Below are 24307 nucleotides of genomic sequence, written 5' to 3' on the forward strand. Positions count from 1 at the left end.
CAGGCGATAGAGAAGCTCACCCGGGCCCACGACGTGTACTCCGAGATTGGAGACCGACAAGGCGTGGCGAACTGCCTGTGGAGCTTGGGCGACATCCACCGCTTGCAGGGCGAATATCCCCAGGCGATAGAGAAGCTCACCCGGGCCCACGACGTGTCCTCCGAGATCGGAGACCGACATGGCGTGGCGAATTGCCTGTGGAGCTTGGGCGACATCCATCGCATGCAGGGCGAGTACTCGCAAGCGATAGAGAAGTTCACCCGGGCCCACGACGTGTCCTCCGAGATCGGAGACCGCATTGGTGCTGTAGAGGCTTTGCAGAGATTAGGCGAGATTGATCGTGTCCAGGAGCAATATGATCAAGCCGCGGAGAAGCTAGGGCGCGCTCTTGACCTTGCTTCCAGCATTGGAGATCGCTATGGGATCGCTTGGTGTCATATTTACATGGGGAGACTCGACCGCGACCGGTGTCGTTACGCTGAGGCCGTTGAGCATATAACGATCGCTCGGCGATTGGTCACAGAGATCGGAGATGAGGGTGAGGCGGAATACTGCTCAGATCTCCTTCGTGAGATTCACGAGCTCATGGTGAGGTTGCGTTCAGTCGCGATATGCATTCGCCGCTGACCCGCGTCGTGCAGGATGAAGAAGGTCGCGAAGGTTCTGCGACAGCCTCAGACTCGAGCAACGACACACTCGAAGGCGCATGAGATGCGATATACGAGTATATCCCACTCTGCTGTGATCGACATGTTTGGGTGCTGCTACAGGGTCGATGTTCACCGCTACTCTACGGCTGATTAGAGGGTTCGCACTACCTGTCTTGAGCGCCGTGCGGTCATCCCCGTGGTTTCTACAAAGTCCTGTCCATTCACGTAAATAGAGCTCTTTGACTTGTACGATCCGGGCAGAAATCCCGTACCACATCACTAGATTCATTCTGTCATCGTCATTGATGGTATTTATCCGCCGTAGTATACTCATCTGCGCATGTAGAGCTTGCAACGATCCCACGACGTAGTAGAGCTTCGAAAGTGGGAGCTCCGGGCTGGCTAGGGATTCTGCGGCGGTGGCGGCGGAGGCGGAGACGGCGCAGAGATGGTGAGAATTAGTATGTTGACGTTCTCGGTGTTGTATGTTGATAGTACACATCACGATTAGCACTTGTTCGGTCGTCATGCTGATCACCTTCGTCGCCATGCCGGGCAACTTCGTGTGTCTGGTCGTGGAGATCGTCACCGCCAGACTGTATAGATCAACAGCTATCTCGCTATGTGAGCAACATCATCTATTCTCGTCGGAACTTGAATCCTGTACTCACGCTGAGCCACCCCGCCTTGCCTACGCCCTTCGTTCGACATGAACGAAACAGGCTCAGCGCACGCCGCGTGCTGCGGGAACGGGCCGCAGGACAGGTCGTGAAGCTCCCTTCGGTGTCGACTTCCAGCGTGAGTCGGGGTTAGTCAGCCTTTCGAGCGATATGAGCGCATCGCTGATGTGAACTTTTTTCCCCGACCCGAATTCGAAGCCGCAGAAAATGGGCAGCACCTTGATGTTCACCCATACCGCAGACGAAAGCATCGTGGACGACGGCGAGGCCGCGAAAGGGGCAGCTCATTTGAGGCGATGGATGCGATCTGCTGCGGATAGCATACCGAACGTTAATGCGCCATAAGGCGCAGCGATCTCCTATATGCGGGCTTGTCCCTTTTTTTCTGTCTGAATAAGCCGTAAATATGCAGATGAGATCATGAGCGAACGTCAATGCGGCGACGCTGCGAATACCGTGTATGTATTGATGAGGCTTAAGCGCTACGTCGATGAAATGCATCCCCATCTTTGAGCGTATGTTCACGAACTACCTCTGAATAAGCTTGAGCGCTATGTCGATGCCCTGTGCAAGCTAATGTCGACCGGGTCAAAGCTGGGGAAATGTCAAGCGCGAGACGCTTCTGTAGGGTCTTCACGCGTGTGTTCTCGGATGCAAGTTTTCACCGCCCAGAAAGAACACGGGGAGACCGTCGGGGGCAGGCCCGAACAGCATCTCCACAGGACGGAGTACGCAATTTTCTCGCAGGGCGATGTCAGGCCCGTTTCCGTGCGGGACCGCCTACTGAGGTGGTCGTGGTATCAGATTAATAGTGATCATGAAAAGGGCCGAACTTGGAGGAGGCCTTCAGGCACTGCACACGTTCATAAGTATTGTGAAGCCGCGAGAATCCTGCAGATCCTAGCCAAGTTCACCTTGTCCTATAAATCCAGTCGAATACATGGCAAGGATCAGGAGCTGAAAGAGCCCCTAATAAACCAGCGATAATCGTATCGCACGGTCGCTCTAGATCGCGACCCGTGCCTCGATGTTTCAACGGTTTCAACTTTCAACCGCCCGCGGGTCTCAACTTGCGATCGCGACACCTCCAGACCTCCTCGCCTGTTCACCACACACTTTGTATATTTCTAGCTTGTCATCGGGGATGGTGAAGACGAACACATAACAAACCCCGAAATCCGCAAGGTAAGTCGCGAACGGCCTGCTGCAGCGGAACAGCCCTGCGAACGACGGGTGCTTGTTAGTACCCAGTGACGTCAGACTCATCTTCTACACTCCACCCGCCTCGCCCTCGAGCCCGTGTGCGCTCCCAACGAAGTTCTTCATTGATTCGCGTCCAGACTCGCTTGTATCATCACGACGACGACGACGACGAGCGCGCCACCTTGTATGCACAGTACCGCGGTCCTCAGCGACCAACACGGCGACGAAGGCCGACATATGCCGGCAGCATCGCCCGTTGACCCGGACTGGCACCTGGCCGAAGACGCGCTGGCCTCGGCCAAATTGGCCGGGGGAGAGCGCACAGAATATGCCCAAGTCATCATCCCGGCGACAACGACGACGACGACGACGACGGCCGCAAGCACGACGACGAGCACTGACCCCGGAAGACCGAAGCAGGTGCAAAACGAGGGTCCGGCATTGGCTGCTGCTGCTACTGGTACAGACGCGGACATAGACGCGTTGACTGACGCGAACGCACGGGCAAGGTCATCAGTGACGACGACCAGCTCCCCGCCTTCGTCGGGCTCATCCTCCTCCTCGTCGGTATCACGCGTTATCGACTACGCTCACGTCGCTGTTCCCTCGCTCTTGCCGACAGAGACGCATCACCAGGACACGGTCGACAACGACGACGACGACGACGGCACGCACGATCGAGCTTTCGGCCATCGTCGCTCTCGCTCATCATCGGTGGAGGACGACGACGACGAGTTTCACGCGAGCACCTCCAGCCTTAGTACCAACGGGGCAATGACCTTCGTTACCTGTGCCTCATCGCCCTCGGGCCTCTCCCCCGTCTCCTCTCTACAGATATCTCCCGCTTCCTCAACCCCCGCCTCTCCCTCCTCCGTCCCCGCGTCCATGCTCCCGGACCCGTATTCCCTTGCGCCGGATCTTCCCTCATCGGGCTGTATTTCCGCCCCCACCGCCTCACACCTCTCGCATTCCCCCTCATCCAGCACACCTCGCCTCTCGGACGTGCCATCCTCATCCTCATCGCCATATCCCCACTCATCCTCGTCCCTTCCCCATGCATTCTCTCTCTCCCACCTCTCCCAGTCCAACGATCCCTACCAAACACTCAACCCTTCCTCCTCCACCTCTTCCGCGCCCCCGTGCCCGTCGAATGGCGCAGAACCGGAACCTGAGGTAGACTACGACTGGGCCACCTTCGTCGCCGCCTACGCGCGTGGGCGGTGGGACCCCGCCAAGACGCCCGCGCCGCCCCGCGCCACGCCCCGCGTCTCGGACCCTCCCGCAACGTCCGGCCCTGGCTCGTCCGCCTCCGCGACCCACTCAGCCGCCAGCGCGCAGGTGCTCTCCCTCTCGCTCGCGTCCGCCTCCCGCAAGCCGCCGGCGCCGAAGATGCAGCGCCAGCCGAGCTCGAGCGTGAGCTCGATCGCGAGCGAAGAAGGCCCCGCAGACGGCCTGCGCGAGCGCGAGCTCCACGCGGCAGTCGCCGGCGTCGGAAACGCGGGGGACCGGACGGCGACGCGGAGCACGCCCGCGCTCACGCTCTCGAACGCCACGCCGGATATGGGCGGGATGCTGCCCGCGCTGGAGAGCGCCGTCGCCGCGCAGCAGCGCTCGCTGGCCGAGGACCCGATCAGCGCTTTGGGGATGGACAGTCTCAGTCTCGCCGCGGGCCCTTCTGCTTCTGCTTCTGTGGCTTCGGTTTCGACGCCGGGTGCGGTGGGCAAGCCGCTCGGGCGGTCGAGCAGCGTGAGCGCGGTCACGCGCACGGGCGCGATCAAGCGCGGCCCGGGGAAGCTCAAACTGCCGTCGTTTAGGATGAACTACTCGCTCGACCCGCTCGCGAAGGCTATGGGGTCCCCGGGGCAGACGGGATCCCCCCGGGACGGGTATCATGCACACACCGGTCATCCGCAGGGTTACTACGGGCACGGGAAGGAGGGCCCACCGACGTCGGCGGATACGATGACGAGCGCGGCGGCCATTCGATGGGCAGCGGCGAGGATCTCGGTAGCGCCTTTAGGTACGGCGTGTTCCGCTTCTCCGTTCGATTGTCTCTGTTGCATCAGTCGCTTGTTTTTTTTCCTGACCTCACGCCGATGCTGATCATCGTTATTCATTTTAGTGTTACCCTCGCCCGAGCACGAGCTCACGGATCCCATGCGCGGCGTGACGACGAGCATACCCGGCGCCCACCCGACGGGGCCCAAAACACCTGGCGAACAGCGGCTGAGCAGCATTCCGAGCTTCTGGGTGGGTACGACGGACGTCGAGGATGGAAACTGGGTGGACCAGCGCCGGCTGGAGACGATCGAGGACAATAGCCCGATATCCGTCGGCGCCGAGCGTTCCAGGACGGCGGGGTCCGCGGTAAAAGCCAAGGAAGGGCCGAGCGAGACGACGAAGAGCGTGCCGCCGCCCGCGACGGCGCCACTCCCGCGCATGCCCGTCGACGAGGACGCCTCGCCCGACGACGACTACTTCGGGCCGTCGCCGCGCCGCGGCCCTTCGACGAGGCCCGAGCCTGCCTCGGACCCGGCATCGCCGACGGCTGTGCGGACCGAGCTATCCGGCCCGTCCTCGGCGGGCTCCGCGCCACCGCTCCGGCCGCTTGCGCCCGCCCGCCACGACTCGGAGCCGGCGCCGGATGCGACGGTGGCCTCGGTCCCCGCCGTGCCGCGGCGCGTGGCGCTGACCCGACAGACGTCCTCGCCGCTGCCGTCGCTCGAGACCGTCCCGGCGGTCGTCATACCGGGCATCACGCCCGTGGTAGGGGCAGGCGGCGCCGGGGGGCGAGACGGGAGCAGGCGTGCGGTGAGGGAGAAGCAGATGTTCGAGGCGCTGGGGTACTTGGTCCCGCCGAACGCGCCGGACGAGCTCGAGCGCCGAAGAGCGTTATTCAAGTGCGTGTTCTGCCTTGAGGTGTTGTTATTTTTCTGCCGACGTAGATAAGCTGACCGCGGAGGGTGATGACCAGGTTCAACATCTGGAACACCAGTCCGGACCCGAATTTCGATCGTATTGTTCACCTCGCCAAGTTGGTGTTCAACACGAAGATGGTCGGGATCTCGCTCGTCGACGGCTCCGAGGAGTGCGGCCTTTTCTCCGGCGCGAATACATGCTATCGTCGCTGACGTGCGCTTTTCTTAGGTGGTTCAAGTCTAAAGGTTTGGACAATCCTTCCTTTCTTTCTCCTTTTCATCACAAGTGCTTGTGGACCTGTGCTGACGATGGGTTGTTCCCCTTTTCATGCGCATTGTGAACTTTGGACCTCTGGTTCCATCGTTAGCCGGCTTGCCCGTGTCGAGCTGGAACAGGAGCGAATCGTTGTGCGCTCATGCGATATTGCGGCGGTGAGTATTTGATGTGCCAGGATCGTACGAGCTGCTTGTTGAGTCAATCTCTTGGGTTGTCCGTAGTGGGGAAGAACCGATGGTGGTCCTTGATACGACCAAGGACTGGAGATTCGCAAATAATGTAGGCGTTATCTCTGCGCTTGAATCCCCTGATTGACCTGTGTATAGCCTATGGTCAAAGAGGGGCCTGAGATACGGTTCTACGCCGGAGCACCGTTGCGAACTCAAGATGGGTACAATATTGGATGGTAATTCTACTTCCGTTTTAATCGCGCGAATCACGCTGACCTACTTCAGCTTGTCGGTCTTCGACGATATGCCACGAGGAGAGTTCAGCCCTCGGCAGAGGCACGCGCTTCGCGAATTTGCGGTATGTTTCCGGAATTCGCCTGCGAAGCCCGACCTAGCTCATACGGCCATAGGCTATCGCCATGCGAGAACTCGAGCTCTGGCGCGATAAGATCCAACTTCGTGTCCGAGACCGGATTCAGACTTCCATGGAACAGTTCACTCGCGAGTGCCTGGAGATCGACAACGCGGCTGACGCTGAGGACAAGCAGACGTTCTTCATCGGCACGTCCATGGACAAGGTGTATGCGCACGCGGCCAAGCTCGTCAAGCGCACGCTCGACGTCCAGGGTGCAATAGTCCTTGACGTGGCGCACTCGGACGTGCTTGAGACCGTCAACGCGGAGGGCAGCGTCGGTGTCGTGCTCCACAATGCGGAATCGGGGGATGGGGCGAAGACCGTACACCTCAGCCCGGAGGAGTACGGTACCCTGCAAGAGTTCTTCACGAAGTACCCACAGGGGCGGGTCAGCGAGGGAATCGTCCCGCTTTGCTTGAGGGGCTTTTTGCCGACGCATATACAGTATGCACTAAGTGAGTGTTGATTCCTAGGCCGCATGCCTTTGCTTGCATTTCTGACAGTCTCCTAGCTGTGCCTATACTCAACGTGGACAAGCGGCCGTTCGCGCTACTGTGCGCATATATCGCGACGGAGCAAAATCGACGATATGTGAGTAAAGACGTGTCTTATACACAACCGTGGTGCTCATCGTGTATCAGCTGGAGGGTCATGAGTTATCTTACCTCCGAGCTATTGGCGTGATCATCCTTTCGGCCGTGCTCAAGCGGAGAATGATTCTGGCGGATCGATCAAAGGGCTTATTCATCTCCAAGTACGTGCTTGTGTTGTTCCTCACGACCCACTGCCGCTAATCGCTCATGCAGCATATCGCACGAACTGCGTACTCCGCTACACGGAATCCTGGCCGCTGCAGAACTTCTTTCGGACTCGCCATTGAATCAGAGCCAATTATCGTTCTTATCAACGATCCAAGCTTGCGGAACGTCACTCGTGGAGACTGTCAATCACGTCCTGGATTTCACCAAGCTCAGCGGCAACACCAAGGCAGGTGGCGTTGAAAACGTGATTCCACCGAGCAGGTGCGTGCCACTGGTTCTGGAATAAATCTACCTCCTAAAACCGACGCTTGGATAGAGTCAACTTGATGCAGCTGGTGGAAGAAGCCGTAGAAGGCTGCTGGATCGGGTACCGGGCCAGGATAGACTCGGAGATCGGTAGCGTCTATGCTCCTCCCAAAGATCAGGCGGGTTCGAGTGGATATGAAGCACCCGAGACCGTTGTGGATATCGACGATCGCGATGCTGTGAGCGAGGTTGTCTGAGCCTTTCAGCCCTTATTTTAACACACTTTTCTCAGGGATGGACTGTTAAATGCGAGAAGGGAGGTATCCGACGTGTGTTGATGAACCTTTTCGGAAACAGCCTCAAATTCACAAGCGTATGTTCATGAGGCATGGTTACACTCGCGGCGGTTGCTGATGTGCATTATACAGCGAGGATATGTGCATGTCACCCTACGTGAACTGCCGCCCGAGCCGCGGGACCCACCGACGAAAGTCAGGATGGAGCTCGGAGTGATGGACACGGGCAAGGGTATCAGCCAAAACTTTATGAAGGTACTATCGTGCGATCTTCGGTTGCATGCCAGTGCTCATCAACCTCATAGAACCAACTGTTTCATCCTTTTTCCCAAGAGAACCCGCTGCAGACGGGCACCGGCCTGGGATTGGCTATTGTCAACAGCATCGTCCAGTCAAAAACGCTCGACGGGACGATCGATGTGTCGAGCGTGGAGGGTGTCGGGACGGAGATTCGTGTCACATTCGCGGCAGAATTGGTGGAAGACGACGATGACAAATCGACATCGTCAGTCCCCCTGAGCCCGGTCGAACCGTTCAATTTCGAGGGTCTCCCTGGGCCTCCGAGGGTTTCTCTAATAGGTTTCGACCGATCTCATCGAGGCGTCGAGCTGTTGCGGCAGGTGACCTGCAAGTACCTCTCCTCGTGGGGCTTCAATATCGATTCCGACGACCAGGGAAACGGGGACATCGTGATTGTAAACGACTCTATTCAGCCTATCGTCTTGGCGATCGAACGCAAGGATACCACTCGGTCTTATATCATTCTATGCTCGTCGCGTGGCGACACGTCCCTTATGGGTACCATCGACATGTACGAACGTATAGGCGGGTTCGCACGTTTGGTCTTCAAGCCCGGAGGACCGTCCCGCCTCCGGTCAGCAATCAAGCTATGTATCCACGCTCAGAAGATGATTGCTCGCTCCCGAGATTCTCCTGGGCTCGTTCCTTCGGCCTCCGCTCCCGCATTCAAGCTTCTTGCCGACGAAGGCAATACCAGCTATCTCCCGAGACGGTACTCGGAAGAAACGTGGGCTGAGCGGCCCAATCGCCCTCCATTGGGACCGCGTGCTGTGACCGTGCACCCGCCGTTATCCGATCTCAAGGAATCGTGGCTTGACGATGACACAGCAACACCGAAGCCGACTGAACCTTCCATGCCTCCAAGCCCCGAGCCACGTATCCGATCTGCCTCATTTGGGGACGAAGGCAGCCCTACGCCCGGACGGGACGTCCCGCACTCAATCAATGGACACGATCCCGCTAGCCCCACCACGGTGCCAATCGCTGGCGGAGGTACGCTCCTGAAGTCCGCGATTGGAGCCGCGCACGTCGCGAACTCTGTGCGAGTCTTGGTGGTTGAGGATAACAGTATCCTGCGTAGTCTTTTGTAGGTCGCTTTCCGAACGATTTGTTTCTTCCTCTTACAATTTTGTTCCCTTTTTCCCAGAGTCAAGTGGCTGAAGACCAAGGGATACGAATTTCGTGAAGGCGTCGACGGCAGCGATGGTGTTCGCGTTTTCGAGTCCGAGGGACCGTTCGAGTAAGTCCTTCATCAGAATCGTCCTTCAAGAAGCTGAACTCTATCCACTAGCGTCGTACTCGTCGACCTATCCATGCCGGTGTTGGATGGTAAGTGTTGAGCAGCGGATTTCTGTGAATATGCTCAACGCGCTCTTCTAGGTATCGGAGCGACCGCAGCAATACGCGAGCTAGAGCGGAAGAACGCTGATAGACATGCAGCTCGCATACTTGCCCTGACCGGCATGTCTTCGCTTGAGGACAAGAGGCGTGCTTTCGAGGCTGGAGTCGACGGATAGTACGTGTCGCTTTCCCATTATCACAATTTATCTTTGTGAGACTTACCCTCCGCGTAACGCAGCCTGGTGAAACCGGTCGGCTTCAAGACGTTGGACGAGGTGTTCACAAAACTGGGCATCAATGGACACCACGCCCGTACATGACCCGCATATATGAATGTATCATCGCATCTTTCTGTTTCGCGTGCGCGCAAGCCTCCATCCGCCGTTGTATTTATATCTCATCTCTCATCAATCCGCACGCTTCAGCTGTATGCGCACGTTACTGCATCGATTCATGGGCTGCTGATCTGTATCCTCTAGTTTACACATTCAATATACAGCAAACTAATACACATCGGTCCAGTCTTAAACGTCGACTGGCAACGAGACCCGAACGGCTACGCCGCCCGGTTTTTTTGGGGGAGTTCGCCACCCCCTGATAGGTGGCGTAGTGGTAAAGAAGCGAGTGTGGGTGGGGGAAGGAAGGGGGAGGATGTCCGACGCCTATGCGGGGGATCGCTCAGCCGACTCTTCGCGGTGTCTCCGGAGTAAACGGTCGAGCGCCTCCTTCTGGCCAACCTCGAGCTCGCCCGATTGGATGCCGGAGTGGTATACGCGGAGAAGAGTGTCGACGTCGTCCATCGACTGAGTGCGGACATCCGCGAGCTCCTTGATCTTGGCGGTGACGTCCTTGACCTCGTCATCGGTGAGCTTGAGACCAAGCTGCTCGACACGAGACTTGACGGCGTTCCAGCCGGTAAGGCGGTGACTACGAAGCAGGCAGTTCGAGTCAGTTCTGTCTCTTCCTGAACGATATGGAAAACGTACCCAATCGAGACGTATCTTGTGAGACCGAAGTCTTCAGGCTTGAGGATCTCGTACGTGCTGGGGTTGTTGAGAATCGCCTTGGCGTGGATGCCAGCTTTGTGCGTGAACGCGCAGTAGCCGCTTCACGGGGGGGGGTTCAGTATCGTCTCGTCATCGCGATTGTATGCGCACGTACGTGACGGGGTTCGAAAACGGCACGTTCACCTCGACAGCCTCCGCAACCAAGTTCTCGATCTCTCGGAGCATGGGCAGGTTGTACTTGCCCTTGACGTATTCCGGGTTGGCCGTGTACAAGCAGGAGACCAAGCCGCCGAGAGGGGTGATACCGACACGTTCGCCAATGCCGAGAACGGAGGTATCTATGTGAGTGGCACCGGCTTCGAGCGCGGTATATGCGTTGGCGATCGCTGTGAAGAAGCCGTTTAGACAACATCGAGCAGGACTACATACACACAGTACAAACGTACCCATGCCAGTGTCGTTATGCAAGTGCACCTCAATATCGCACCTGACGACGCCGCGGAGCGTGCGGACGAGGTCGTACACCTGCCGCGGGTTCGCGCAACCGACAGTGTCCGCGATGCCGACACGGTCGACGCCGATCTTGTCAACGGTCTGGTAGATGCTGAGGAGGTCGACGAGGTTGCTCCTGAACGAGTCCTCTGTCGAGAACCGTACTTCGATCGGCTTGCCGTTCCGGCCCTTGCAGTTCTTCACGAAGTTGATGACCTCGATCGCGGTCTTGGTGATGTACGCCATGTCCTTTCCGTGGCTGAACTCGCGGAGGAAGGAGGAGGTGCCGATGACGACGTCGACGCCGTCGACGCCGGTGTTGACCGCGATCCGGGCGTCGTCCATGTGGCACCGGATGTGGGTGAGGATCTTGGCCTTGAGCCCGAGGTTGCAGATCGCCTCGCAGTCGGCGCGCGATTGCTCGGACGCGGCGGGGGAGGTGAGCTCGAGGTATTCGACGCCGAACGCATCGAGGGCGCGCGCGATCGCGATCTTGGTCTTGGTGTCGAAGAAGGCGTTCGCAAACTGCTCCCCCTCTACATTTCATCGAGTCAAGAGAGACGATGAGCGTAAGGGGGGGTCCGCTCGATGACGTCGTTTTTGAGATGGCAACGCACCTCGGAGAGTCGACTCGATGATCTTGAAGTTGCAGACGTTGTTCAGGAAATCGGATGCGCGGGGAGCGTAGGGGTTTAATCGTTGCGCCTCTTGTGACCGTCCGTTCGCCGTGCCGTTCACGCCGTTTGCGTGGGCAGCACCGGCGCCGTTAACCACGCCGGAAGCCTTGACGGCGTCGGACATGTCGATGGCGACCATCTCGGAGTTGCTGGGGACGGCGTCACCGTTGGCGTGAGGGCACATTGCGGTAGTCGAGGAGGGACTGAGGACGGAGGAAAGTTACGGGTACAGTCTAGAAACTTTTTGCATTTTCTGTTCTTGTACGCAGGAAGGTCATGCCTTCATGACTCCATTAATCAGTCACGTGGTAAGCAATTATGTAAACCCTGCTCGCACGTCCTTCCTTTCGGTCTTGTCGTCCGAAAGTACGGCGTCCAATCGTGGTTCGCGTTTTGCGCTGCCATACTCTCGAGTCTCAACGTGCAATGTAGCCTTCACAATACTTACAAGCCGACCGCGGTCCTCATCCTGCTCGGCTCGTACGATTAAAATATTTCCAGAATATAGGGCCCATGAGATTGCAAGTTGCACTTTATGTAATGTAATTGCCATCTGTCCTGAACCCGTACACCCATCCTCGCAAGACATCAGTGAGGACATGCGGATGTCGCCCGCGCGCATGCGTCGACCGCGGTTTGTTCCGGATGGCAGTCTGGATTTCGGACTGATCGGGCACGCAGCAAATGAGTCTCCCATTCGAGTGCGGAAAGTCACGTCAGGGTTGAAAATGCGCACCTCGAATCAGGCGATCACGCATGACGAGGTAATATGAGTGTTGTTGCTGTCTTTCCCAACCGGGATCTGCGTGTCTTTCGAAGACGACCCAGAGGAGTCGGGAAAGAGCGAGGCGAAAGCGTCCATGAAGTATAGATGGTTGTCTGGTGTGCTTGGTGGGTGACTCGAGTTACTTTGTTGTGTGTCTATAGTCTGTCTGCATGCATCTTCTCACTTATAGCGTAGATGGATGCTGTCATGTTCATCCGAGTCGGCTAGGGCAGTATGGAGGCGGAGGATCATATCTGACTGTTCTGCTATCGGTGACTGTCTAGTCCATCCGAGTCGGCGAGGGCAGTAGTATCGCCTTGGGGGACCGCATCATCTGTGCGCACAATCCATCGAGGTAGGGAAATTTCCAATGCGAACGGGACGAATTAGGGAGCCAACCCACACTGTTATTTTTCCATCCAGACAGGAACTCCGAGGGATGGATCAGAAGGCGTGGCGCGTTAACGTTGGGTGACAGCGGGCAGAAGACACCGCCGCGTCGGTTGTGATGGTACTTATGAGCGCGCGAGGCGTCCAAGATGATATGGCCAAGCCGGGAGGCGGATGACTGCAGAAAATACGGTAAGAGATCGAGGGGCGTTGGGGACACGTAGTAGTCAACCGGGAACATACAGTAACACAGTGAGATATACACGTACGTTGCCCTATAGCGTCGAGCGAGCATAAAACTCCGGTGTATGGTCTCGTGCCGAATGACGTCATCATCCATATGTCTTCCCGTCGATCTCAGCCTCGAGGGCTTGGGGAGGCGGTACGGGGAGGAGTCGATCAAGCCTCAGCCGGTCGTTCCGTCATCCTCAGTTAATCCACATAAAAGGACCCGGATCTCGACCGAGAGCGGCCAACGATTTCTACATCATCTCATTGCACGCCTGTCGAAGTCCTGCGCACCCCAGCTAGCGAGAAATCTGTTTACTACGACAGTATGTGCCTGCCTGGGCCCCCGGTGATCATGGGCTCATCTTGGTTTAACTAGCACCCATGGCCATTTTCAAAAACCCGTTTTCGTCGTCCAACAAGGAGCCGTCTGCGTCGAATGAGCCCGAGCGATTCGTCGTGATGCCTATCCCGGACACCCATCAGCCCGTTCCTGGCACATACGAGGCCAACGGTAGCGCGCAGCAGGTGCCCCCAGCGACCACCCAACCCGTCCCAACCCTGATCCCCGCGCACGACAACCCGGTCGTCGCGCCTCGAAGCGAAGACATCGATGCCGTCCCGGAGCCTCCGAAGACGAAGGACGAGAGCACGCCCCTGCCACCCCCTACCACCTCGTCGTTCATCGCCCCTACACGCTCCCCAAAAAAAACAACATCCAAGTCGCCAATCACCGGTAACGAGCCCCTGAGCCGGGACTACTCCCCGGCCTCGAAAGCGGGCTCGATCAGCAGCCCTTCCCGCGACGTCCCCTCCGCCCGCTCTAGGCGCCGCATCGTGGCCCCAGGCGAGAGCAGCGATTCCGAGATCGAAGGCAGCGACGCCCGCGTAACCGCCCTTCGCCGCAACAACAGCTCCAAGAGCGCTAAAAGCCGGCGTTCGAGCGCGCCGTCCGCGCGCCTCGCTGCTGTGTCCGCGTTCAGCGATACCTCGGACGACGACCGCCTCTCTCGATCCCGCTCTTTGGGGCAGCGGCGCTCTCGACGGGCGAGCACGGTTCACACCTCGCGCACGAATGATAGCACGCTGAACGGCGGGACGTTCGCCAACGGTGCCGGCATGATCGGCCCGAACGCCGAACTGGACGAGGAGACGCGCTCGGTGTTCCGGGAGCGTTCGGCGAGCGTGTCGCGCACCCTGAGCCAGAAGCAGCACAAAAAGCTTGCGAAAGAGGAAGGTGAGATACCCTATTCGGACGATCTGTACAATGACGTCGTGACTAAACACACACCACCGGTATAGCCAAAGATGGAAAGAGGCTTTCCAAAATCATCCAGAGGGAGGCGAAGGACGAGAAGAAGGCGCTTGCTATCGCGATGAAGGAGCTTGCAGAGTTGCAGAAGATGCAGGGCTCGGCTATCAAGGTATGTTCTGATGTAGATCATCAACGAGCGATTTCTCTAACGCCTGCGCGCAGGAGGACGAGAAGGCGCACCACGCACATGCTAAGGCTATGAAGGCCGCGCACAAGGAAGAGCTCCAGTGGCTCGAGGCCCAACGTCGGCACGAGCTGATGCAAACCGAGCTACGTATCAAGACAGAGGCGTACGAGTCCAGCCGGCAACACGCGCAGCGGATTACGGAGCTCGTACAAGAGAAGAACCGCGAAGTAGAGCTGTTGAGGCTTCAGAAGGGTGCCGACAACGTGAGTGTTGCAGAGCTTTACAGCGTGAACGTTTCGCTGAACGCGATCTCCTTCATCTAGCGCGAGCGAGAGGCAAGGATTGCGGTATTGAAGGGCAAGGCATGAGAAGCGCCCGCGTGTTCGTCGATCCCCGGTACTGTGGTCTATATCTGTGCTTCAGTAATTTTTTGTATGATAAAGCATTGTATATTAGCAAACAATCTTGAATGTTGAATGTACTAGCAGACAGAACGGGAAAAGCGACCGTGTGGGAAACACAGAAATTAATATCCAGCAAACAATGTCACTTAAAACGCAGAGATGCCAGACAAGCATGGTATGACAGTGGCAACCCTCTCTCATCCCTCGAGCTGTCGATTTACCAAGTCCTCCGAACCGCATGGAGCCGACGTAATATGGCGATGTCTAGATGATCTACTGTCGACGACTGTCTATGGCATCCGGATTGACGCCTTGCGGTACCGCATCATCGACGCGCCGGATCCTTCGAGGCATGGAGATGAATGACTGTGAGCCATCCGAGAGAGTGTCATGACTCTTCCTTGCCTCTCGAACGAAGTGCGCCACAGCGTTGGCTCATGTTTCGCTAGCGGATTCTTGTGCGTGCTATAGGGCAATGTATATATCCCACTGTGTATGTTCCCCGATTGACTACTATGTGTCCCTAACTAACATTCCTCGATCTTTGACCCGTATTCTCCGCAGTCAACCACCTCACTCCTGGGATTTATCATCTTGAACGCCTTGCGCGCTCGTGTTGGCGTCTCCTATCACAACCAACGCTGTGTCGCTCATGGTGCCATCTTGTCGTGGCCGGCTGGTGTGCCGTCTGTCTTCCAACGCCGCGCCCTCTGGTTCATCACTGGGGGTTCCTGCCTGGGCAGATAGAGGTGCATGGGAGGTTGGTCCCCGAATCGTCCCGTTCGTGTTGGAAATCGCGCTCGATATCCCTTCCGATTCCCCCAAGCCCTCTATCGATCCACTTCCTGAAGCGATGGGTGGGCTCTGCGAGCACCAAGCCTTCTCCGCCATCAGGTGTCAGAGGGCGACAACCGAAGTAGTCGTATACATCCTGTACGCTCTTCCAATCTTCCTTCCACAAAACGCTGCGATACAGAAAATGGCGCTCTGGATTGACTTCATCCCCCAAAAGGCCGCGTTGGGAAGCTTCCAAGATGTGCTTTGCAATTTGTTTCATCGGCTCAGGCGCGTGTTTCCTATGAATAGCAAGGAATCGGATCAGAGTCGACCATTCAATCTCGATGCCGGCCGCCGCGGCGCGCCCGTCGGCGACTAATTGAATCCATAACGAAAGGGCGCTGATCAAGCCGTCGGAGAAGCTACCCATCGCTGATCGCCAGAGCCGCATATCGCTTTGCGAGTTTGGGTCGTCGGCGTCGCTCAGGGTGGTATGGACGATGTCATTTACTGCAGACCAGAAGAGACGTCCGTGTCCCTTATCCAAATAAGACAATTGGAGGAGCGGGTACCTAGAAACGAGGTTCAGGTATTCGGTCATATCCTTTGCCCCTGAAATCTAACAATGAGATGGATTAGGAGAAAATGAATGCAAGATCGCGACTCACGCGCTTCGTATCGTTGCCGCGTCGAGCAGTGGAAGAGTATTCGAAGCATGGTGCGGCGAGTCTGAATCCAAGTCGGACGAGTGGCGTTGACATCATGGACAAGACAATAGACTCGTAGAAGGCATGTCCGGAACGGCATTGTCAGTGTCCTATCCACAGTCGAAAGAATATACATCATCCATAGCGAGCTGAGAGGGAGTCTGCCCAAGTTGTCGAACGTGAAGGGCAGCTTGATCAGGAAATCATCCTGTGAACGTGGGAGGTCTCGAACGCCAGACGCAAGTAGACGAAATATAAGATGGATTTGCGCGCGATTGAGAACCATCACGGCATCTCGAATAACCCAAAAACCCGACAGAGGCCGAGTACTATGTCGTCCCTCGACGCCGTCAACCCTCTCTTCTGGGATTACCTTATCCCGAAGATAATCGAGCACAGGAACAGATCCGCCGCATGAATATCCCAGGAGCTCTGATATGGCCATCCAGTACGCACAAAGGCGCTTTGTCGGTGTTTCAGGCCAATCTTTGATGTTCCGCTTAGCAAACGTGCGCCGGAGCCGTGATGTATCCAAGACAGAACGGATATGCACTCGTGGACCCGGAGCATCCGAGACGCATCGAGCGATGGTGCTATCTCCTGGTTCTTCGTGTCCAGCAAGCCACAAGAGCGAGTAACACTGTGATGCGATGCTGCTGAGGACATCGTGCCCGAAGCACGGCAGAGCAAGATCTCTATGCGCCCAGCCATCGAAGGCATACATGTCGGCGTGAGCGGTTTCCGGGGCACCTAAGAACCGTTGAAAAGCATGGAGCCAGTATGGCCAATGAAGCGACCACAGATATGCCTTCACTGCATTTAGGAGAGGGCGAGTTTTTCGTGACACAGACAGGATCATCCATCCCAAAGGCGTCTTGTATGGACACGCATCGAATACAAGGGGCAGTAGTACGGCGAGAACTGCTAAAATGATCGTTATGCCGACGGCGACGCAGCAGACCGCAGAGACAATCGTATTGATGGGCAAGAGAAGCGTAACAAGCCCGCCGAGGAATAAAATGACCGCGACCTGGAGGAGGCCCGGAACCAAGGTCACGATAGCGGGGACTTTCCATCGCTGGAAAGCGTCGTAGCGAAATTTACGGAGCTGGATGGCGTGTTGGACCGGAGAAACAGATGGCCAAGATATGTACTCTCGCAGCCATTGTTTCACGAAAATTCCGAGAAGAGCGGAAGCGAGAGCTAGGATAAGGCTCAGAAACCAGACAGCGTTAATGACAACCGCATTAGAGTCGGCGTGGAACGGAGTAAGGAGTGGGTCTGCAGACGACGACGTGGTTTGGTTCATAGACATATTTTGAAGCTGCATAGATATGTTCGAGAGGAGCTGGACAGTGAGCTGGGTATTGTCCGGTTGCAGCTGCGTATACACCTCGACCAAGAATGCTGTCAGAACGGCGGAAAATAGACCCGCCTACGCCAATGTTCTCGTCAGAAGGAGTTAGAACAGAAAATAAAACGCGTACAAAGATGAGGAGGCTATCGATATCCTCCGAGTAACCTTTGATCATCTCGCGATCATGTTTTTCCAGCCGTCCGTAAACGTATGCCCACCCTATCCCATCTGGGGTCGGATCAGTCTCGACCTGCTATGACGTATTTGTATTTGAGACCAAGTCTGACGAAATTTCCGTTGATCTCATACCTTCAACGTCCGCTTCACCGGGTTCGGACCATCGTCATTAACCCTGGCTTGATCATTTGAACGTGATGGGTCCTAATCTTGATGGGTTTGCGGATGCAAAGGAATGGCGAGTAAGAAGTTGTCACTGACCGTTTGATAGGCTGAGATGTTTTGACCAGGTTCCTCTGTGTCTATTTTTGTGCCAGCGATGCTTGATTTGCGACTTCCCGTGTTAATCGGAATCTGTAATGTTGTTGTCAGCCTGCCATCGAGCAATCCCCTGGTAGTGGTGAGATCAGAATTACCTCCGCTGCCGCTGTGCGCCTTTGTTCTTGGTCTGATACCGCACCAACATCGGGGAATATCTACGCCAACGGTAGATCAATTGCATAGTTGAGACAGATCCTGTGATATTCAGGGTGACAGTGACGATCTCACAGGACGGCTGGTATCTTCAATAGTCTTCAAACCTTCCTCTAAATAAGAAAGTTGTGTTGAACCTTGATGGCCAGACATGAGACTCGGGTATCGTCGAGGGAAGAGACAAGGACGAATGTTATACAGCCTCCGCGATGCAGCATGTCGAACATGGGAACGTTATCTGACTCTGCAATGTCTGCATCAATGCCCGCTTGAATTAGCACACCCAACGACCTGCCTTTTTGGGATCATCCAAGGCAGTCGCTCCCCGGCATTACGCTTGCCGGTGACATGACATGACACCACTTCCTCTCGCGTGCCGAAGGCGCGCCTTAGGGTCAGGTATCAAATTGTCCTTGGCCCTACGTCCGCGCGGAGCTTACCTACTTGCAGGCTAAGAGGGATGTACCTCTGACCGTCTCGAATCATTGAGTCCCGACAGCAGAGCAATTATGATCCGCCTACTGTCATCCCTCACCCACCGAGCCCTATACCGCAAGTTCTAGACTATGTCGTGCACAGTCATATGTGAACTTGACCATGATCTCTCCGCGAAAACCCCAAATTTAACCTAGAACTCGACCTCGAAGGCTGCTGGCTCTACTGGGCTTATGATATGGCTTTTAACGAGCACTCCCCTCGTTTAAGCTCGTTCACTCCATGCTAATCGCCAGAATGAGCATCTACGTTCCAGGAGTCTTTTTCCTCCCCCCTTCCTCCACCTCGTTCTCGGTCGTCATTCTAACCCACCACCTTTGACAAGTCGTTATCCAGTGTGCTTGATTTAGATACCACAGCAGAGGTCCATTCGCCTTCAGTATGTTGACGTTTGGCCAAAACATTCTCCTATTCATCCCCAAAAATCTGTTCCCGATACGTTGATACCCCGATGTAGGACTCCGCCGACATCCCTCCAACAGTGTGTGGCTTCGTCGTATGAGCCGCATCTTGTAAAGGTACCGCAACGACAGATAATGTGCCTAATCCGTAGTCTTCACCGCCGACGTTCCCTGTTGCGCCATCGGTGGCTCTGTCCGGACTACAACATCCGTCACGCCTTCTGTTTCCTCCGAGTGGAATGGTTCCTCTCGGGGATGTGGCAATGTCATTGCGTCTCCATCTCCAGCCGATGAAATGGGAACCAGGGGGAAAGGCGTGCGAGGTCAAGGTACGGAACTCTCTCTGTCATTAGGTATACACGGGCGAACCTCGAAGTAATCGTAAACGTCTTGCGCGCCTTGCCAGCTCTGTCCCCAATAGTAATCATAGGCCATAAATCCACTCTCAACTTCGTCTCCGGAAAAGCCGTGCTGACGAGCCATCAATACGTGCTTTGCAATCCCTCTCGACGGTTCACGGGAAATCCGGTGATTGAATCCCAAGAAACAACCAAGCATTTTGAAGTTTGGGCCGTTCTCTGAAGCACGAAGTTCGGAGTCGAATGCGCACTATATCGAAACAGCTTCAACGAGGCTTCCCGCGAAGCTGTCCATAGCCGGGCACCAGTGCCACTGCCACGTAGGGACTTCCGGGCCTGGGTGATCCAATTCGTCCACTTCGGTGAATGCGATGCCGATGGCGTTCGTTACAGCTTCCCAAAAGATAGAACGGTGCACTTTGTCCAACCAAAAAAGGCACCATCGAAACATCGAGATGTCAGATAGAGATTATACGTTGCCTCTTTCATCGCTTCAAAGTTGGATTGCATAGTCTTCTGCACACGGGCAAAATCATCCATCCTAAAGGCGTTTTGTATGGATACGTGTCAAATACAAGGGGTGATAGCACGGCGAGGAATGCTGAGATCATGGTTGCGCCAACGGCAGCACAACACAGTGAAGATACGATGGTGTTGATCGGCCACAGCAACATAATGAATCCGCGGAAGAACAGGACGACCGTGAGCTAGAAAAGGCCGGGCACCAGGGTCACGATAGCAGGAACTTTCCATCGCTGGAAGGCATCGTAGCGAAATTTGCGAAGCTGGATGGCATGTTGCACCGGTGAGACGGATGGCCATGAGATGTATTCGCGCAGCCATTGTTTGACGAAAATGCTGAGGAGAGCGGAAGCGAGGGCAAGAACGAGGCTAAGAACCCAGACAGTGTTGACCGCAACCACGTTAGAGGATGCCCGGAAAGGATGAGTTCAAAGGATCCGCCGTTGCAGGAGCGGCTTGATGCAATGAAATCTGCTGGAGCTGAAGCGAGATATACGAAAGGAGCTGCACTGAAATCTGCGCATTATCCGGCTGCAATTGAGTGTACACCTCCAGTAGGAAAGCCGTAAGAACGGCGGAGAACAAACCCGCCTGTGGCGTGTTCGTTCGTCAGGAAGTGACATGACGACGAAAGCGATCGCGTACAAAGATGAGGAGGCTGTCGATGTCCTCCGAATAACCTTTGATCATCTCGCGGTCACGTTTTTCTAGCCGTGCGTAAACGTATTCCCAACCTGTGCCGTCTGACGCTGAGCCGATCGGGTCCTATCGTGGATACCCAGGGTGAGCGCAAGTTCGATATGAGGCTATCACCAATGTTGAATCCCGTACCGTTGTCGTCATGTGGTTCTGATTCGCGTTTTCGTCGTCCTCGTTACGATATATGCCCTTGAATGACGAGCCAGAGATTGTTGGTCTCTCTGAGTCTCTTCGAAAGGGTACCTCGCTACTACCATCTGGAACAAACCTGGCTCTTCTGCCCGATTCCAGCGGGATCTAGTGCATGATGAATATCAGCTGTCGCTGAGTAGTACACCTTCGACCGACCTGCGTTTCCGCCGGCCTCCCATCTTGGCGTGGCGGCATCCTAACCGATAGATCTTTGTACTATAACAGTCCGGAGGACCGATCATCAGATTGCAAACGGGCGGGTTTGGGTGAAACAAAAGGGAGATCTTACAGGGCGAGGGATCTGCTCTTCTTCCATGTCGGACAACTCGATGGAGGCTTGTTGGTGCGATGTTTCGTTGGCTGTCGTGGTCAACGGCAAAGACAAGACCGACTGCTGTGCAGAAGCGTCGACTGATAGCTTGTTGAACGTGGGAGGATATTGATACCGAATAAGCGCCCGCCGCTTTGGGATTACAATGCGCGCTCTGATTTGCCCATTTCGCCCGGAGCTTGCAAGGGGTTGTACGTGACAGAGCATGTCAGCCGTAGCACCTCAGTGCCTGGCCAGCCGCGGTTCCTGCAGTACAACGCTTTCTCAGAAATGTTTCCATCGCGTTCTCCTAGGGCCGAGTTCATGTTCCTTCGAATTCTAGTGGGTAACGTGAAGGTTGGACAGACGTCCTGGACCTGGCGCAAGTTCACGCTCGACTCGTCTTCATGAGGTAAGCTTCACAGTCGAAACATGTTTCCGAGCAAAAGCCAAGAAAGACGATGATATATAGCGGGATTACAAGGGAAAATGCGCATAGGGTTCACTGTTTGACGTAGAATTCGTACTGCTGGAACATCCACACGAGGGAAACAGCTGCCCAACGCTCGAATCAGTATAAGACGGCACATTTCAGATCTTTCTATACGCACTGGAGACGATGCAGGGCATGATGATTCCTGCGTTGGGCTTCGCTGTGCCATAAATGAAAAGCTCGGATGTGAAGTGACCGAACGCAATGAGGTAGGTGAAGAGCGTCATGTCGTATATCCTACAGAATAGTATGTTAAGTAGAAGCGGGAGAAGATCATGCCGCAGATGTTCACGCACGGTTTGTTAGATATGTGGTACGCAGCGTAGAATCGCACGACGGCCGCCGTAAGGGTCCATACGGCGAAGGTTCGTGCTTGGAGTGCAGTGACTGGCGTGCTGCCGTTTGAGTAACGCAGCTACCACAGAAGCCCAAGTGCAACTGACCTGCAGGAGCTTGGTTATATAGTCTCCGCGTGAGCTTCAAGGTCGCGAAGTTTTGCACAGTGTTGAACACCGCAGCGGCAGCAACCACAAGCTGCCATTTCGGCAGAAGTCCATCGGTTTGCGGGAGGTCTATCCGTGGGGTTTGTTACAATCGATACAATGCCACGCAGCATAACATACTCACAGGACAACAAGGAGGAGGCCATGGCGCGCAGCAAGAACGCGCCGTGCCACGCCCGCACGTCGCCCGAAGTCGCGCCGACGTACATACGCACGTGATGACGCGTGCAGCCATTGCCGCAGCCGAGCGCGTGTCCGAGCGGGTACAGCTTGTGGGGATTCGCCTTGTACTCCTCCCACTTCCATCCCCACAGGTAGCGCTGGGACTCAACCGCACAGCCGACCCGACTTGTAGGTGAGCAAAAATTATAGACCCAGGAGTCGCCATATTGATGGAGTAATCGTCGCTCGGCATGTAGTGCTCACTAATAGTGAGCCTCGAGTTGGATTGACATGGACCGACCTCCATTGCCTCCATATTCATGGCATCAGGTGAGTTTTGGCTTTGCAATAGTGTATAGTGCTACGTTGCTGACTGCATATGTAGTCTCATGACCAGGTGAATACCCCTTCATCATGACTCGTCCAAGAATTGTATTCATCATGACAATAACAGGCTACGGTCCTGCTTCACGTACCCTACGACACCGCGGACGAAGATGTAGACGTTGTGATTGAGCGTGATAACCTCGTGGCAGGTGTTCGTGGACAGCCTCCTGTAATCAAGGCGAGTATATTCACAGTTCTTCCTTACATCTCAACTGATGGGCACCAATACAGGGTAAACTGTACGGCAACGTCGACGTCTCCCGATCCGTGTGGCAACTGGAGTCGCGCACCTCCCGTCACCTCGCGCGAGAACGCACCATATCGTCGGTCTCCACCACGTCTACTCAGTCCTCCTTCGCGTACGTCTCCGACGTCGATATCTCGAGCAGCTTCGCCGCCTCGCTCGAGAGCACCCAAGCGTCCGACTCAGAGGATCCGACCCCGCTCTCCTCACGCTTCCCATCGGGCGAAGAGATAGCTAGCTTACGCACCCTTCGCCGACAAGACACACAACCGCTCTCTCGCTCCATGTCCCCTCATGACGCCACCATGTTCAGCATCCCTTCCTCCTTCTCCTCCTCGCTCGAATCCCTCCCATCTCCCTCCTCCAGGCGCCTGCTGACCCTTCACCTGGAGAAAGCCGACCCAAGCGGCTTTTGGCCATCCCTCGTCACCGGCCCTGTACCGCTCTCTCTATCCCCCTCCCCCGACGGCGACGAAGAATACAACATGGACTCGACCAGCCTCACCCTCCTCGCCGCCGAACTGCAAGATATCCGTAAGGACAAAGAAGGCGCCTTCGAGATGTTCGTCCGCGCCTGGCGGCGGGATCGCACGCCCTCCGCCGCCCTCCGCCTCGCGCCCTACTTCGCCTCCGTCGGCCTGCCCCCTCCCAAACCGTCCTCCACCCGCGGCTCCCCCGGCTATCACCTCGCCCGCCTCGGCGGCCCCACCGCACTCGCGCACCTCCTTCTCCAGGTCGGCCTGCTCCACCTCGAAGGCGCCGCGCCCGACCTATCCGCCTCGCACTCCGGCCTCTCCTCGTTGCGCATCCCGACGCCCTCCTCGTCCTACTCCGCCCCCGGAAACGGACAAGAAACCTGGCGGCGCGACCGCGAGCTCGCCGCGCGCTACTTCGACCGCGCCCGCGCCTTATGCCCCGAGCTCGACGTGCCCGTCATCCAGCACGAGCCGCACGCTTCGACACCCTCCGGCTCCGAGCTCCTCATGCCCTCGATCGAGCTCCCCCCGCCGGTCAGATCGGAGACGGCCCGGAAACGCAAGGTCGAGCAGGCGTCGAACGTGTCCGTGGTGAGCAAGGCGACGGCGTCACCCGCAACCGAGGACATCGACAGCACCTGGTACCTGTACATCCCGGGCCTCGTCGGCGCCGGGTTCGCGGTCGCGGTCGTCGGCATGCTCAGCTTCTCGTCGTGGTCCAAAAGCCGCCAGGCGTCGTGACGCCTCGCCTATCCATAGCCTCCTCTCTCTCTCTTCCTTCCGGTTCATCACATCTCGGTGTTTTCGGATGGTACTCAGGTTCTTCTCCCTCGCTGTCGTCGTGCACATAGATGCTTTCCTTTGCTTTTTTTTTTTCGGTTGTCAGCGGCCGTACTTGTATCCATATAT

The 24307-nt window shown here is 56.3% G+C and overlaps 9 protein-coding genes across 9 annotated transcripts in view; 4 read left to right on the forward strand and 5 right to left on the reverse strand.

The window, feature by feature from the left end:
* The window catches only part of PUNSTDRAFT_47918 (TPR-like protein), a gene marked incomplete at both ends in the record, with an annotated part of 2168 nt that extends 1458 nt beyond the window's left edge, over window positions 1-710 (forward strand). Inside the window, 2 exons of the mRNA XM_007388937.1 lie at window positions 84-306; window positions 642-710. Of these exons, the coding sequence (XP_007388999.1) occupies window positions 84-306; window positions 642-710 (292 nt within the window). The remainder of the gene's footprint in view (window positions 1-83; window positions 307-641) is intronic.
* Window positions 711-759: 49 nt separating this feature from the next.
* On the reverse strand, window positions 760-1560 carry PUNSTDRAFT_55986 (uncharacterized protein; the record flags this gene model as incomplete). Its single annotated transcript, XM_007388938.1, has 4 exons — window positions 1322-1560; window positions 981-1262; window positions 923-929; window positions 760-863 (listed from the first exon to the last, which is right to left on the reverse strand). A coding segment is annotated over exon 2 (199 nt), but the record flags the coding sequence as incomplete, so codon positions are not given.
* A 2088-nt stretch (window positions 1561-3648) lies between these two features.
* PUNSTDRAFT_93733 (uncharacterized protein) lies at window positions 3649-11638 on the forward strand. The gene is made up of 24 exons (XM_007388939.1): window positions 3649-4553; window positions 4656-5433; window positions 5508-5621; window positions 5681-5697; window positions 5820-5883; window positions 5950-6007; window positions 6055-6134; window positions 6184-6256; window positions 6309-6768; window positions 6825-6904; window positions 6955-7067; window positions 7120-7335; window positions 7391-7559; window positions 7613-7693; window positions 7749-7871; window positions 7922-9003; window positions 9064-9156; window positions 9208-9245; window positions 9297-9432; window positions 9496-10184; window positions 10244-10363; window positions 10419-10650; window positions 10711-11292; window positions 11374-11638. The coding sequence occupies exons 1-20, from the start codon at window positions 3923-3925 to the stop codon at window positions 9575-9577; spliced, it is 4488 nt and encodes a 1495-aa protein (XP_007389001.1). The 5' UTR covers window positions 3649-3922; the 3' UTR covers window positions 9578-10184; window positions 10244-10363; window positions 10419-10650; window positions 10711-11292; window positions 11374-11638.
* Window positions 11639-13201: 1563 nt separating this feature from the next.
* Window positions 13202-14751, forward strand: PUNSTDRAFT_128646 (uncharacterized protein; the record flags this gene model as incomplete). The annotated part of the gene is made up of 4 exons (XM_007388940.1): window positions 13202-14054; window positions 14120-14241; window positions 14295-14522; window positions 14583-14751. The coding sequence occupies 4 exons, from the start codon at window positions 13202-13204 to the stop codon at window positions 14625-14627; spliced, it is 1248 nt and encodes a 415-aa protein (XP_007389002.1). The 3' UTR covers window positions 14628-14751.
* A 630-nt stretch (window positions 14752-15381) lies between these two features.
* On the reverse strand, window positions 15382-16157 carry PUNSTDRAFT_139251 (uncharacterized protein; the record flags this gene model as incomplete). Its single annotated transcript, XM_007388941.1, has 2 exons — window positions 15382-16052; window positions 16109-16157. 2 exons carry the CDS (start codon window positions 16155-16157, stop codon window positions 15382-15384), a joined length of 720 nt encoding a protein of 239 aa, XP_007389003.1.
* Window positions 16158-17219: 1062 nt separating this feature from the next.
* On the reverse strand, window positions 17220-17721 carry PUNSTDRAFT_35144 (uncharacterized protein; the record flags this gene model as incomplete). Its single annotated transcript, XM_007388942.1, has 2 exons — window positions 17220-17582; window positions 17635-17721. Coding segments are annotated over 2 exons (450 nt in total), but the record flags the coding sequence as incomplete, so codon positions are not given.
* Window positions 17722-20334: 2613 nt separating this feature from the next.
* Window positions 20335-21139, reverse strand: PUNSTDRAFT_139252 (uncharacterized protein; the record flags this gene model as incomplete). Its single annotated transcript, XM_007388943.1, has 5 exons — window positions 20335-20523; window positions 20578-20697; window positions 20764-20928; window positions 20980-21039; window positions 21113-21139. The coding sequence occupies 5 exons, from the start codon at window positions 21137-21139 to the stop codon at window positions 20335-20337; spliced, it is 561 nt and encodes a 186-aa protein (XP_007389005.1).
* Window positions 21140-21635: 496 nt separating this feature from the next.
* Window positions 21636-22275, reverse strand: PUNSTDRAFT_139253 (Erg28-like protein; the record flags this gene model as incomplete). Its single annotated transcript, XM_007388944.1, has 5 exons — window positions 21636-21688; window positions 21745-21863; window positions 21923-22013; window positions 22070-22198; window positions 22254-22275. 5 exons carry the CDS (start codon window positions 22273-22275, stop codon window positions 21636-21638), a joined length of 414 nt encoding a protein of 137 aa, XP_007389006.1.
* Window positions 22276-22425: 150 nt separating this feature from the next.
* Window positions 22426-24301, forward strand: PUNSTDRAFT_146892 (uncharacterized protein). Its single transcript, XM_007388945.1, has 5 exons — window positions 22426-22484; window positions 22549-22621; window positions 22677-22688; window positions 22746-22856; window positions 22910-24301. The coding sequence occupies exons 2-5, from the start codon at window positions 22583-22585 to the stop codon at window positions 24137-24139; spliced, it is 1392 nt and encodes a 463-aa protein (XP_007389007.1). The 5' UTR covers window positions 22426-22484; window positions 22549-22582; the 3' UTR covers window positions 24140-24301.
* The last annotated feature ends 6 nt before the right edge of the window (window positions 24302-24307 follow it).

This window comes from Punctularia strigosozonata (assembly GCF_000264995.1).
Source record: "Punctularia strigosozonata HHB-11173 SS5 unplaced genomic scaffold PUNSTscaffold_22, whole genome shotgun sequence".
NCBI classification, from domain to species: domain Eukaryota; kingdom Fungi; phylum Basidiomycota; class Agaricomycetes; order Corticiales; family Punctulariaceae; genus Punctularia; species Punctularia strigosozonata.

Coding starts and splice junctions, on each gene's coding strand:
- PUNSTDRAFT_146892 (XM_007388945.1), top strand. CDS start 22,583: ATGGACCGACCTCCATTGCCTCCATATTCATGGCATCAG. Junction 22,857..22,909: donor GACAGCCTCCTGTAATCAAG/GCGAGTATATTC, acceptor GCACCAATACAG/GGTAAACTGTACGGCAACGT.
- PUNSTDRAFT_93733 (XM_007388939.1), top strand. CDS start 3,923: ATGCAGCGCCAGCCGAGCTCGAGCGTGAGCTCGATCGCGAGCGAAGAA. Junction 6,769..6,824: donor GCATATACAGTATGCACTAA/GTGAGTGTTGAT, acceptor ACAGTCTCCTAG/CTGTGCCTATACTCAACGTG. Junction 7,336..7,390: donor AACGTGATTCCACCGAGCAG/GTGCGTGCCACT, acceptor ACGCTTGGATAG/AGTCAACTTGATGCAGCTGG.